The sequence below is a fragment of the Lissotriton vulgaris genome, chromosome 4_1, assembly GCF_964263255.1.
Source record: "Lissotriton vulgaris chromosome 4_1, aLisVul1.2, whole genome shotgun sequence".
NCBI classification, from domain to species: Eukaryota; Metazoa; Chordata; class Amphibia; order Caudata; family Salamandridae; genus Lissotriton; species Lissotriton vulgaris.
In genome coordinates, this window is record NC_141691.1 from 44,043,892 (window position 1) to 44,059,205 (window position 15,314).

The window sequence follows — 15,314 nt, forward strand, 5'->3', positions numbered from 1 at the left end:
TTGACGAACTCACCTCCCAATGCCTCACAGTCCTTGCAGTCGAAATCAATAAGGTCGCTCCTCTCCAAAGCAAAAAGGTTAGGCCCACTCCGTCAGCACCTTAGTACAACAAATCCCTCTATGAAGAAAGGAAGCAGCTAAGATACCTGGAGAAACAATGGAGGCAAGCGCCCTCCACCGATAACTTAGCCACGCTTCGTTCTGCAAGATCCAAATACCATAAGAACATCTTCCTTGGGAAAGCGTCGCACTTCAGAACCCTCCTTGACTCTGCCAAAAGTAGACCCAAAAAACTATTCGATCTCATCAAAATTCCTAACCACTCTCCCCCTACCTCCAAGCTGGAGGACTCTACAAAGAAAGCAACAGACTTTGCTCTATTCTTTGACAAAAAAGTGAAATCCCTTGTGGCTCAGGTCGCTCACCCTACCCCTCCTGAGGGGTAGGGCGAGCGAAATCCGTAGCCATTTGGCAGGACTTTGACCTCATCTCTGAAGATGCCATCCTCAAATGTATCCTCGAAACAAAGCCCTCCAACCATTCTCTTGACCCCATCCCTAGTGCCATTGCTATCGACTTCTATTCCCATTCACTGTCCTATTGGACCACTCTGGTCAACCTCTCCTTCTGCTAAGGCTCCCATCCTGTCTCCTTCAAAACAGGGCAGGTCACCCTCTGCTTAAAAAACCCTCTGCTGATGCGAATGACCTCAACAACTACCGCCCCATCACTAACCTTCCCTTTCTTGCGAAGATCACAGAAAGATGTGCAGCGAAACAACTCTCTCGTTACATCAAGGACAATGATCTTATTGACAAATGTCAGTCCAGCTTCATCCAAAACTGCAGCAATGAAACAGCCCTACTGCAAGTGATCGATGACGCCCTGAGGATACTCGACTCGGGGGGTCCTGTCTTATTCTCCTTGACACCTCTGCAGCCTTTGACACTGTCAACCACGACACTCTCCTCAATACTCTGCAACAGAGAATGGGCATGGAGGGTAATGTGCTTAAATGGTTTGCTTCCTTCCTCTCAGATAGATCCCAAATGATTAAAATAGTGATCAGCCTTTCATCTCCTCTGGCGGTGGGTCAAGGTGTTCCTCAAGGCTCTATACTTGCACCTACTTTGTTCAACCTCTACCTAGAACCCCTGGGAAATCTCCTAAGTAAATCTGGGATCCATTATCATCTCTACTCAGATGACACTCAAATCTACCTCAAGGTTGCCTCCACCCACGATCTCGCTATCCTTAGCTCAACTCTCGACTCCATTCAAAACTTAATGCCAACTCATCAACTGATTCTGAATCCCTCCAAAACTGAATTCCTCCTCCTCTCCTCACTTTCTCCTCCCCCGGTTCAATCTTGGATGGATCAGACGAATCTACTTAACAATAAGCATATCATTGTTGAAAGCGCAAAATCCCTTGGTGTTTTACTCGACAACAATCTCACTCTAATCTCTCAAATCAATTCCATGGCAAAGTCTGCACAATACCAACTGCGACTTCTTTGGGGAATCCGTCGCTTTTTCCCTGAGCATGACCTTAAAGCACTGGTGCAATCGCTGGTCCTCTCTAGACTGGACTACTGCAATTCTCTCCTTACTGGCCTCCCCAAATCCCACCTGTCCCCCCTGAATTCGGTCCTACACTCAGCAGCCTGTTTCATCTATGGGGCTAAAAGAAGCGACCACATCACACCGCTGCTATCCTCCCTTCGTGGTCTTCCCATCGAGGCTAGAGCTATCTACAAGACTGCCTGTATCACCCCCAAAGCCTTGCACTCCTCGCTACCTGTCGAATAAACTGAAACTCTCTGGAGGCTCTCTAGACCATCTCGGAATGCGGAAAATCTTCTGCTGGAACCCCCCACTTTCAAGAAGGAAAGATCGATGGCCCAATCCTTTTCAGGCAACGCAGTGAGAATCTGGAACTCACTCCCGCCTCAGCTCCGGACTACCTCCTCCTCTCAGGCCTTCAAATGGGACCTTAAAGTTCTCCTCCTCCAAAGGCACCTCCAAGTCTAACTCACACCCTTGCCTTCGTCTGAAGGAAGACCTCCCATTACTGGAAAGTCTATTGGCCAGGTTTATGGTACTTCCTCCCCAGGGTGTTCTGGTAGTTTAAATGTTTAGTAATCTCCCAATACCTGTGTATGGTACCCTTTTGGAACTTGCACACGTCACTTTTGTTTTGTAACACACTATTTGCTACCTCGCACATTTTGTTTGTTTTAGAGACTTGCACAAGTGCCACCTTTGCCTACGTAACGTTTGTTATTGTACTGGAGTGTCTGCCTTCTATTGCAGTATTATACTTCTACTTGTATTTTATACGTTTTTGTAACCTGCACCCTTATTTTTTTCTCCCATAATGCACCGATTGCTACCTCATGTATTTTGGTTGCTCACTAGTGTCACTTTTGATCCATGTATCTTATTTTTTGCTTTTGCATTTTGTTCCTGTATATCATTATTGGTCCTTCTGTGAAGCGCTCTGACACCTTCGGGTGAAGTCCGCGCTATATAAAATTGCATAATTAAATAATGAACTAATCCCCTCGTTCAGGCCCCTCCAGGGAGTTCGCTCTTCATTGTAAATGTGTTTAAAAAATAATCCTGTACATTCCTCACCCTTGCGTGCTGTGTTGTGTTTGTGAGCCCTTCCTTTTTACTCTCCTGTTTATCTTTGTAATGTTCTACTGTGTAACACGGTATGAAAGTGTCACTCTCGCCTTTTCAGTCACTGCTCTCTCCCCCTCCCTCCGCTGCACATGTGTTCCCATGCTGTAGGCTTGCTTTGTTTTGCTTCTTTGTGTCAGTCGCTGTGTCATGTATTGTCCTTCTGCTGTTTACTGTGTGAATGTGAAGAGCTCTGATACGTACGGGTATCGCTAGCGCTATGTACAACTTCAAAAAGAAAATACATAAAGCCTGTCTTGGCAATGATGCATGACCGGAGATCACCGGAGATGCACAGGGTGGGGGGGTGGGGGCAACAAATCTGCCGAGAGGAAGAGAGGGCCAAACATCACCGCGACCCCTGGGCTTCAAAGAGCCGATGCAGACTCCCCCCACCTCTCCCCTCTCACCTATCACCTACCCCCCCCTGCCCCTGCAGAGTCCCCCCCCCCCCGCCACTCATCGCCCCCCCCTGCAGAGCCCCCCCCCTGCTGGTGCCCCTCCCTCGGCCCCCGCTCACCCGGGCCTCCTCCCGCCGCAGGTCGGTGCTCTGGTCCCAGCCCAGCCGCCGGGAGATCCGGCCCCAGAGGTCCTGGGTCTCGGCGTCCATGGGGCGGTGGCTTCTAGGAGCTGGTAAAGGGGACGGGGGGGGGAGGCAGTAAGAATGGCTGGGGGGGAGAGGCCTGGCACTGCGGGGGGGTGAGGCCTGGCACTGCGGGGGGGTCCGGCGTGCACAGAGCCAGCTTTAGCCCCCGCTACACACACCAAACATTTCAAAAATTAGCGCCAGCTGCGCACCGGAAGTGAAACGCCGCACTTCCGGCGGCAAGGGTACTGCTTCCGGGGCAGCGTGTGGCTGGTCCCAGCAGTGTCCCGGGGGCCGAGGTTTCATTTCTTCCTCTGGTGGGGTCACTGCCCCCCCCCCCCTCGCTGCGCCTGACCCCGGCCCGGCCTCGCGGGGCTGGGGGGGGGCGCGGGGGGTGGGTGCGCTCTCGCTCCAGAGTGTCCCGCGCAGCCCCCCCTCCCCCCGGTTCCTCTTCGTCGGGTGCTGCTCTGGGTCACTTTTCTCTCGAAACAAAAGATCAGCTGGAACTCTCGAGCAGGCTCCGTGTGGAGGATCAGGACACATGGCCGTATTTGATGTACATTGGGGCGGTGAATCCTTGGATACATTCAATAAAACCCTGACAGAGTCCCTTTCTGGGGACAAAATGCGTTGTTGGGTTGATTGTGGATGATTATTGAAAGAATAAATAAAAGAATACTTTGGATTGAAACACATAGGTTCATGGCTCCTGCGTTTTTGTTCATCTAAGAAGGACCGGGTATTTGTACATGAGATAAAGAGAATACTACGATAGCAATCTTTTAATAATATTCACAAGAAATTCTTTGGACTCTTTTAGCACTCCCTCATTGTATAGGATCTAATGTCAAGGTTAGTAAGTAGGTCTGGGAAACCCTAAAGAGGCATAAGAGAAATTCTTGCGGACAGATCTGTAGGCCCCCTTTCGATGAAAACATCTCCGTACGCAATAATTCCCCCAAAGAAGACTGCGGAGTGAAACAGCCGAACGCCCCGATAAATTACTGGGGCTAGTTCTGCTGCATAAGTGCTACTGAGGCCAAAAACACAGCAGAGGCGTCGCACCGCCCGAATCCCAATAAATTCAGACCACACAGTTTGTTTTATGGAAGAATTGAGGCCGCAGTTTATTGGGCATTACCACTTACAAGCGATCCTTTACACACCATTATTTATCTGGCGAGCCTGCGTCCTTGCACCATCCGCTTCGCACTGTGCCCTACATTCAGTGCGGCAAACTTTACCAAAGTGACCTATCACCATCCGTAACCCCATTGTCTCTGCACTGTGCCCTACATTCTGTGCAGCTATCCTTGCCAAGGTAACCCCCTCCCTGGGACGCCACCTTTCCTTTCTCTCCGGGCAAGCTTCTGCTTCCAGCCCGACCCGGTAACCTTTTTTACCTCCGGTTGCCACACACTCCTTGGGTAAGCGTCTGCTTTAACCCAACCGGATGGCCCTTTTGCGTCCAGTGCCCACTCACTCCCGGGTAACCAGCCGGTTCCCACCCGGCCGGGTGACCTTTTCACTTCCGGTGCCCACACATTCCCATCCGGGTTGGCGTTTGTCCCCACCCCCGTCCGAGTTGCGCAATTAATTATTTATTTACGGTTCACCTGAACACAGGGAGCTCAGGGAGCTTGCCAGTGACCCCCTGGGTCCTGCCTGCCCCGTTTGTAGTCTGAGCCCGCTGTGCCACCTGCTTTTTGTAATCTTTTTGGATCGCTTTGTAAGTACGGCCATGCCTTGCTTGGAGCTATCACTGCCAGCGAGGCCCCCCCCATGCCCTAACTGCGGCCCCATTCTTGTGAACTACCAACAGCCCCTTGCATACAACGCTGCCAGCATGTTTCCTAGCAGGACATCCGTCCCCGTATCAGATAGGTACACCCCGTCTGCTCTGTAATAGTGCGGCTGCCGCAAGTTAATCAGAGTGTGCCTGATGATCCCTAAGCCTGCCCCTCGTAGAAATTTGGCCATTAAGCTATTTAGCCTCTTCCTTGACAATTCCATGCCATTTTGTGAGCGCGCACCATACCATACCCTTCTTGGAATGAACTCAGACCACACAATTTCCGTTGTGCCCATGCACCTGGCTAACTTGTTAGGATCCTTCTTTAACATGTGAAGTAGAGCACCCCGCCCCATCACGGGAAGATCATTTTCCTCTAGGTGAATTACTAAAATACTCGGGTCATTTGAACATGTGCGGAGATTCTTCAATGACACTCTGCAATTCTCTCCAGTGCAACTCCGCCTTTCCAAACCATTGCACCCTTGTCCGTTGAAATGGGAACGTAGCATTCCAACCAAGGCTGTGAGCTCTGCTAGCCGCCCTGGACACGTATGAGTGTCCGATGACCCACACTGTTTTGTATTCTGTGAATTAGAACAGAAGCACAGAAATGTTGAGTAAACGTCACCAATCCGTCTTTAATATACATCTAGCGTGCTGTACAACATATAGTCAAGATCCCCACAACTGAATCGCCGCAACACATGTCGTTCCCTATTTTTTATCTGTCCGATATTGGGCGAATGTACACCTTAAACCTGTCTGATTCCCATCTGCCTATCTGTTTTTTTGCCTCCGCCGACATACCCTCCTGAAATGCTGTGGTGGCTGCCCCAATGCGAAATGAATGTGTAGTGTAGTGACACCCTCGGAGCCAAGCTATTTGGACCGTTGCTGCTAACACCCTTTTAAACTGATAAAGTGTTAACGGGGTCCCATCCTTGTGAGTGAGGAGGTAGCTGTTGCTGTCCGCTCCTTCCCGTTCCTGCATGTACCCTGCTAAAAGCGTCACTGGGTAGTACGAGCTGTGCCCCTCCATCCTGTTCAGTGTAATGCATTGTCCCCTTCCCACCTGGTCTGTCTTAGATTGTCGCACCTGAAGGAATACTTCGTGTGTTCCTCTGGCTATGTCCTTCACCAACAGGGACCTGCTGCTTTTATCCCCTTTTGCCCTGGCTACAAGTTCGCTAATGCGAAAGGCCCCAAAAAAGGCCAGGGAAAATGTTAACCTAAACAGCTTACTCTCATATTCTGAGTAGCACACCCCAGGGATGTGGTCCATTAGAATTTTTAGTGTGCTAAAAACAATCGGGGACCTGTTATCCTGCTTTTTGCCTTCCTTTTTGGCCCACCCTTTCAAGGCTGCCCTAAGCACAAAACCCTTCGTCGGATCCTCCAAACCCCTTATCTTTGAATGGTATGCTATTGCTGATAGGTGCTCCCCGACCCATGACCTAGATTTGCCGGCCCCCTTGGCCCACACCACAAACTGTTTGACCCGCATCCCCAGTTGCTGCACATTGTCTGAAGGCGCGGAAGCCTCCGCCGTCGTGTTCTGAAAGGTGTCCACACAGCGCCAATACCAATGTCTTGTTCCCACCGCCAAAGCCTCTTCCGCCATACTCTGTAGCTCATTTTCTGATGCATTAGTCTCCAATATTCCTCTTTGAAGGGAGTCATTCCCTGCTGCGCCTCTGGCCATTCTGCCCGAAATCTTTCCCACTGCAAGTGAGAAAGAGCATCAGCTGCCTTGTTCTGAACACCTGGCACATGCTTAGCTGTTATCTGTAGGTTATACCGGAGGCACCTGCTCACTAAATGCCTTAACAAGCCTAATATTGTGTGACATGACGCCGCCTGATTATTTATTGCATGGACTGCTACCATGTTGTCTGACCTGATGACTAAAATCTTGTTAGCCAAGGTGTCTGACCATATTGACAATGCCACTACAATGGGAAAAAGTTCTAACGCTGTGATATTGCTGGTGAGGCCACATCGTCGCCAGGCAGTAGGCCACTCTTTGGCACACCACGCAGAGCCCAATATTGCCCCAAAACCCCCTTGCCTGGAGGCCTCTGTGTACAGTTGCGCCCTCTCATCCGCTGTCCATAGCGACGGCCATATTCTAACCCCATTAAAACTTTGGAGAAAAGACAGCCACATCTGCAAGTCCTGCTTTAGCCCCTTCTTCAACCTGACAAAATGATGTTTTTGAGTCATGCCTGCTGTAGCCCCTGCCAGCCTTCTTGAAAAAACTCTCTCAACCGGAATGACCTTGGCTGCAAAATTGAGCTTCCCCATTAACTCCTGGACGTCTTTTAAAGTTGCCTTCTCTTTTTGCAATACTTTTTTGATAGCTGATGCAAAGTCCTGAATTTTCTCCACTGGGAGGCGTGACTCCCCTTCCTCTGAATCCAACTCTATCCCCAAAAATGCTAACGTAGTTGTGGAGCCTTCTGTTTTTTCTGCTGCTAATGGAACTCCCAAGCCTTGTAACACATCTGTAAAGGCTTCCAACGCCTGTGCACATTCGGGGGCGTCGGCCTCACCTACAAACAGGAAGTCATCCAGATAGTGGAGCTTGCCACCCACCGGCTGGACTTTGTTCGTTGCCCACTCTAAAAAGGAACTGAATGCCTCAAAATAAGCGCAGGAAACGGAACAACCCATGGGCATACACTTGTCATAGTACAGCTTATCTCTGAACTGGAACCCCAGCAAATGAAAGCTGTCGGGATGTACTGGTAATAGCCTGAAAGCTGCCTCAATATCCGCCTTTGCCATAAGGGCCCCCTTCCCCGCCTGCCTGACTAACTCAATGGCTTAATCAAATGTTGCATAGGAGACCGTGCAAATGTCCTGGCTTAGCCAGTCATTTACTGAGTTGCCTTTGGGATAGGAGAGGTGGTGAATCATTCTGTATTTGCCTGCCTCATTTTTTGGAACAATATCTAGCGGAGAAATAATGAATTTACTTAACGGGGCGGTGTCAAAAGGGCCTGCTATTTTTCGTAGCTGCAGCTCCTTTTGTATTTTTTCTGCAACTACTTCCACAGTTCCTCCGCTGAGCGTAGGTTCTTAGATGATCTGCCCGCTAAAGGACCAGTGTAAGGTATTTTGAACCCTTCCTTGAAACACCAAAATAGTAGTTCCTTCTCCTCAATCTTTGGGTATTCATTCAATAGTGTTGCTAGCAATTCAACATTTATTGGGGATGGGCCTTTTGTAACCTGGCCCAGACTATTGTTGACCCATGAAGGTTGTGCCCGTTGCAACTCTAACGAGTGTTTTGCATGCCACAGCGGGATGGTCTCCGCTACACTGGGAGCACTCATGCCGAAATCTGCAATGTACCCCCCAGGTGCAATTGCCCGCGTTGAACAGCCGACACGTGTTGTCCCTCTGTTTACATTGCAGCGGCTGCTTGAAGTCGTCTGCCCTCTTTGGGCCTCGAAATGCCTGCTGTTGCTCCTGGGGGACTGCTGGTGGCTACCCATGGTCTGTACCTGGCCTGTCCCTGACCCCGCGGAATTTTGTGTAGTCACAATGCATACTTGCCTCTGCTCCCCTAGCTGCCCTACAGTCGTTTGCCCTACGCCCGCTGGTAATCCTACCGCCGTCAGGGGCTGATGGCTCCTGCCCCTGTTGAATTGCCCAGTCGCAAGCCCATTGCTGCCTTGTTGTAGCTGCCCCCCCCGCCAGCATGTTGGACGTTGGAAAACCGGTGCCTACCTGCTGGTTAGGCCCCACTTGTGTGAACTGTTGTCCCACTGATCCCAATTGCTGTTGCAGCGTTTGTCCTCCACTTGCCTGTTGCTGCACGGGACCTGACCATGTATGTTGCTGCGCCCCGCTCACCAGAGGGTACTGCTGACAGGGCCCAACTACTGCACCTTGATGCTGGGACCCCATCATTGCTCCATTCCCCGCGTATGTTACACCATGCTGAAACTGTACCTGTCCCAATTGCTGCTGTGCAAATCTTGACCCTAGTTGCTGACCCAACCCGTATTGCGCGTTCGCCAACGCATGTGACTGTATATTGTTAGCCTGCCAACCCTGTCCCGATGCTGGTGCGCCCCACTGCTGAACCCCATTGCCTGCGCCTGCTAAACCTAGCCCATAACCTGCTTTGGACCCCATCTGTTCCATCCATTCATTCCCCTCTCTTTCATCCCACGACATTGCGGGTGACTCCTCCATGCGTTGGCGGAAGTTGAGGTCATATTGGAGCCACCCCATGCCTCCATGTCGCCTGAACTTGTCCAGGATGGCTTGGTTGTATCTATTCAACGCTGGACCTTGCTCCGGGAACTTCTCTAACGTTATGGCTGCAAGTAGGGCAAAGGCGTCTAACCAGTTGTTAATATTCTCCTCCGGCCTGATCCTCTTCCTATCCTTGCTCTCTCTGCCGGGCTCCGATACCCGTACCGTGTCTACCCCCCTGCGCACATGCTCCAGTAGAGTGAAAATATCAATGAACTCCCTCCTCCAAACTCTCTCTTTAACCTCCAGAGGTATATGCCATGCTTCTGATCGTGTCCCATTCAGCCCCCCTAAACCTACCTTCCTCGACAGTGTTGTATTTCTGTCACTATCTTGGGATGCCTTTGACCCGGAATCTCTTACCAGTATCGTGGTGTTACTTTTTACCGCCCGAGCTGCCACTCTCCTTCCAGCCCCCCCTTCACTCCCCTCTTCCCTACTCCCTCCCTCCCAGACTTGCATTGGGGAACCCTCCCGTGGCCCGCCTGTTATTATCTCTTCATCCACCAACCCTGCCTCCCCATTCTTTTTTCCAATAGGCTTATGCCAATAATTTACCAGTTTTTTAATGATTTCTGACAACTCACCTAAGGAACCACTTTCCGCTGTTAATGCCCCTTCTTTATTTGACTGGTCTTTGTCCTCTCCCATTTGCCTACTTGGCACGAACGCCCGCAAAATTGCCGCTGCCTGTGAATCTTCCCCCATTAGAGCCTTTGCTGTTACGTCCTCTGTAGGCATCCTTGCTCTTTTGGCTCCTGCGATAGCCCCACCCCGCCCCCTGGCCTTCTTTTCCATACCCATTTTTTCCCCATGTGTCGCTGAATAAGTATGACCATTAATAGGACAACCGTCCCCTTGCCACTCTTTCACGTCCTTGCATTGTCCAACGCCTTCTGGGGCCGGTACATGCATCTGAGCCATTGCCAGCTCCCAACCTTCCCAGTTCTTTGCCTTTGCTGTTGCTGCAAAGGTGGCCCAAAGCTGTTGTGCATCCTGGCCGCCGCGGTACTCCATTCCCGGGATCACCCCGCTAGGTCCAGCCTCCTCGTTCGCTGCCAGTTCCAATGCACCGCCGTGAAACAGTTCCTCCTTTCCCATCATTGTCAGGTGCGCCTGGAGCAATAACGCTTCACGCTGCTGACCTAAAATTGAAAATAATGTTACCCTTGCAAGCAGCTGTTGTGAGCGCCTTTTTCGCGTGGGTACTCCTTTAGCCCGCTAGTGTTACCGCCCCAACCCCAGGGGTGCCCCGGCCTTGCTGTGCTATCCTCATCCTCCCCCAGCGGTGCTCCATGTCTTTGCCGAATCGCCCCCCTGTCTTTTGAACTCACCTTCCGTCACGTCACGACCCCTTGTGCTCTTTCCTGCCCCTTTGCCCAGTTCGTGACCTCCGCCACTACCGGCACTTTTCCGTTCGTTCACTCTGCCCTTCACCGGCCACTGTCTCCAAACTGTGCTCAACTCTATAATAGAAACCACACGTTAGTTCTGTTCGTTGGACCACCTGTATATATAGCTGTCATTAAAAAAAAAAAAAAATCTTTTATTTTTTTTTGGGCTCCCCCAACCTTACTGCCGCCTATCCGTCCGTGCCTACGACACACCCTTACCCCTTGTCACCCTCTTGCCCAAATTACCTGCAACTCCAACCCCGCCGGCCACGGTGGAGGCTCGCTGGGGAAGGGGGCAGAGGGCGCTGGGAGCTCACCATTCTCCCAACTCGCCCCCATCCCAAACCCACGGCCTGAGCCTTGCATGCTCTCCCCAGAGCCCCCCTCCCCCTCCTCTCTAGGCCCCTTGCGCTCCTTGCAGAAGGTCATGCATTTATTGCCACAACCTGCACATTTAAAAAAAAAAATTTTTGCTCAAATTTCATCAGATCCCCCTACTCCCCCACCCCTCCCAGCATAGTCTCCCCCCCCTCTCGCTACGCCACACCCTCTTATGGCTAGTACCCTGCCTTTCTATTTTTCCTGTAGAGGGTTGCCACGCATCTCCGTGGGCGCGGCCTGTATCAGTGTGGTAGGGCGAACAGAAAATAAGAGATGTTATTCTTGAGGGCTGAGGCTCTAGCTTGTTTTCAGAAAACACTCTTGACGTGCTGCTTTAAGATGGTCTTATCTCCTTTCTGATGATATCACACAAATTATTTGCCATAATCATTGTGCGTTCTTTAATTGAAGGACTACTGGTGCGTCCTCTACCTCAGTGTTAATGCAGCAACCAGGTCAAATGGCAGTTTACAACTCTAGAATGCCTCGCCACGGGCAATTTTACGGAGAAATGCTACCGCTGCATTCACGTAGCATCCAAGAACGCTTATTTTTTGCTAGATAGAATTCATTTCCACTTTTCTGAGCTATTATTATATCTCGCGTCCAATTAGACTTTTCCCCCCACAAATCCCCAAACAGTCAACATAGCGAGAATATCACTCCATATTATCGTACAAAATGTGCGTGCATACTATGTAAATTTCGACATTACTCAAGTTTATTCGAGTAACATTTGAAAACGTAATTGCAGGTGAAGGGGAGAAAATATCATTCCAAGTTGTGGAACTTGTATAGTTATGTAACAAGATCGTGAACGGAACAGGCTACATGTGTTCACTTGTAAACATTGTAAGCACTCAGTACGTTTACTCAAAATTCGGTATAGCGTAACTGTCCCGTGGCTGGTATTTAAACACCCGGGAGATGAACAATGCAGAGGGCAATGTGGCTTTTATGTCAATGTAGCCTACTTAGCACTTAGCGCCTCGTGGTACTTTCTGCAGCAATTCCCCATTTAAGTTCAAGTTTAATTCACAACACTCGAGTACATGGAGGTGTACATTTCATATACATACAGGGCTTCCAGGTGCTTTCACGGTACACATGCCTCATTTTAAACAGTGGATCATGAAGAACTTGCCACTACATTCCCTTGACGTGCCCTACGGGGATGTAACGTAGAACGGAGAAATCGGGAAATCCCATTTATTTAATCTCGCTTAATGACTATTCTTAATAGGAGCGCAGGGCAGCATTTTCAAAGACCCAATCGTGGCGATAGCGCCTTCCTTGGAAGTGCATCAGCAGTGAGCTTCTGGAGCACTCCAGTCACCCTAACATTCCACTGACAGGCGCACCCGCAGCACCTACCACCTAGGCAGGCCCTTGGTCTCGCGTGTTCTCTCTCACTCTTCCCCCACCCGAAAATGCACCCTTTAAAAAGGGCTCAGCTGTTACTGACGGTGCAAGCTCCGCTCTTGTATTTTTTTTTTGGCCCCTTAGCATTCTCTTCACTGTTCCACTAAACGGCAGCTTTCGCATGACCCTGAGCAATCTATCGCGCATTTCTGTTGTTGGCGGGTGCTATGCCTCCAGTGCGCCTCCCGCATTCTTTGAAAAATCCCCTTTAAATGCCTCCCCTTGAGCACCACCTTTTTGCGCCCCTAACCCCCCCTGTGACCCCACCTCCCCATGTGAACCTTTGCTATTGCTGTGTGTCTGCCTTTTATTGCCCTATTATATCTCTACTTGTACTTTTCGCTCCTTTGCCAAATTGGCCTTCTGACCTTTAGCAGTTGGTATTTGGGAACCGTTACACCGCCTAATACCAACACCTGTACTGTCTAGTCAGGTCTTGACAAAAGCGGAAGTTTGGCCAGTGGCGTAACACAAAATTATGGGGGCTCTCTGCGAAATGCGATAAGGCATGTCCCTTCCCTATGTACATTGAAATAATGATAATCCCCAATCTCTTCTCTGTGTATCTTTTATATAACTCATGCAATCCTAAATCCTTCTGCTTTGCAACTGGTCCTCATGTAAAGCGCTCCGACACCTTCGGGAAAATTTCGCGCTATATAACATTGCATCAAATAAAGCGGGAATGATGTGGTCAGCCGAAGCCACACCTAACAGTAGTACCAAGGGAAGAGCCACGGACTAGCGACCAATGCGAGGGAGTGATGCCTCCTTCTCCGTATTCCCTCCTCACTTCGCCTCGCATCCCCCACTGCCCCGCCATATTTGCCACTCCTTGCCCTGCCTGTTGGAGCAGCCTCCGCCCCCCTCCCCCACCAACCCACTTCCCCGCCCGTACCATCGGCGGTCCTCCCTGCTCCCATCCTACTCTTACCACTCCCTATCCTCTGATGACCCCCCCTTTTCCTTGACCCACCCCTTCCGCCGTGTCTTACTTAACCGCCTGCGTTATTGACCCATCCCCACTTCCTTTGGTGCCATTTCTGTCCACCACTCCTTCTTAGCTTCTGCATCCCGCCATCCCACCAGAGCCTAAACCCCAGTCAACTTCCCAGAGACTGCGCCTAATGACGTTTTATGCATCCCGGCTCAATTACTGTCTTCTAGTATCTGCAACGTGATTTTTCCCTCTGGCCCTCTGCTGTGCGCCCTTCATAGCCAACCCGTTCATTAATCCACCTTCCATCCTTATTTCCACTATGCCTTCGGTGATTATTCACCGTCTAGTGCCATCCACACGACATGCTGGGCTCTGCATGTAATATCCTCTCTTTCCTCCATTCCTTCTGTATTGCCGCCCGTCTTGCCCCCCTCCACCCCTTTGTCGCTCCCGAGCCCCCCCTCCCTCCCAGCAGAGCCCCCTAACCTTCGCACCCCGCAGCTGATGCGCCCTCCCTGTTCTCCTCGTCCTACCAAATCCTTTCCACTGCCACTTACCCCTTACTCCGGGGTCTTCCGTGGCTGCCTGCGTTGGTACCCCATCCCCCCCAATCCCTTTGGCGCCCTTTCCTTCTACCACAGTTTCTCCTTTGCACCCTGCTATCCTCCGAGCCCAACCCCCGTACATTTCACTGGGACCGCGCTTAATGACATTCGATGCCTTAATAGTTCCATTTACTTGTCGCCTCTGCTGGGAGCCCCAACCAGCTCTGTACTCACAATTTTATTCCTACTCCCTGCAGTATACCATACGTGCCTCTTCACCAACGAGTGACCTCCAACAATATGATGTTGCTACACATGTAATATCCCCCTTCTGTTCTCTTTGTATCGGAAGCATGATCCTTCTGTACTCTTGTGTATACGCCATGCTCAGTTGACAACAATCCCATTCCGACGCGCGCCACTGCCCGCAAGACACCGCCTCGTCCTTCCCTTTATACAATAACTTTCACAATTACTTGCCACCCCGCGATGTCCTTGTCTGCGTGCGGCACAAGACCCCTTGCCCCTACTCCGCCCATAACCAACCCACGAGCTAGCCCAGGCCCGACCCCCACGGTCCCAAGCCAGTGAAGTCAGCACCAAGAACCCCAGCTGCCCCCCCTATCCTCCGACACCCCTTGTGCCGTCCATGATCGGCTGAAATTGCGGGGGGTGATGAACACTTTCCTATACCTTCCTCCGCCATAGATCCTTGCTGTCCCACCCACTCCTACATCTGCTTGCATTGCACCATCTACGGGAGCTGCCCCGTGTCCCTCACCCACCCGTTATCTGCTATACCCACTACCCTGCAGCTCCCCCAGCCCCCCCCCCTCACCTCGCACTCTGTCGATGCTGCCTCTCTTCTCCTGCCAAGATTCCCCGGAGAAAGAGGGCCTTGTGCCCGGTGACCACCCTTAAATAGCCCTTATCTCCCTACCACATTCCTACCCTAGATTTATGGCTGAGCTGGCCCAGCCCAATTGCCTGGTGGGCCCGCGCTCTTTCTCTTTCCCTGCCTTTGCTCCCCTTATCTCCTGCCAATTCTTGGTGCTCGGGCTCTGCTTCCCGAGGGTGGCCTCCACTGAGACCCCCGGTCCAGCCACTGTCCCCCTCCCCTTGGGGAGTGGGGGGCCGAACCAACGGGCAATTCAGATGGCTTGAGATAATGCTCAACACTTCAGAGTACACGGTGTGCACAGAATATTTCCTTTATTTAGGTTCACAAAAGGTCAAGAGCTAAAATTAATAGTTTCAATTGAATAGAAAAGGCTGGGAGAGATTTATGTTCGATA

At 51.0% G+C, this 15,314-nt stretch overlaps 2 protein-coding genes across 2 annotated transcripts in view; both read right to left on the reverse strand.

Moving 5' to 3' along the window:
• Positions 1 to 3,327, reverse strand: part of GCNA (germ cell nuclear acidic peptidase) — a 122,788-nt gene extending 119,461 nt beyond the window's left edge. Inside the window, exon 1 of the mRNA XM_086918262.1 lies at positions 3,208 to 3,327. Within this exon, the coding sequence (XP_086774388.1) occupies positions 3,208 to 3,297 (90 nt within the window). The 5' untranslated portion in view covers positions 3,298 to 3,327. The remainder of the gene's footprint in view (positions 1 to 3,207) is intronic.
• Positions 3,328 to 5,789: 2,462 nt separating this feature from the next.
• On the reverse strand, positions 5,790 to 10,441 carry LOC147718321 (uncharacterized). Its single transcript, XM_086967186.1, has 2 exons — positions 9,925 to 10,441; positions 5,790 to 6,790 (listed from the first exon to the last, which is right to left on the reverse strand). The coding sequence occupies exons 1-2, from the start codon at positions 10,439 to 10,441 to the stop codon at positions 5,790 to 5,792; spliced, it is 1,518 nt and encodes a 505-aa protein (XP_086823312.1).
• Between the last annotated feature and the right edge of the window lie 4,873 nt (positions 10,442 to 15,314).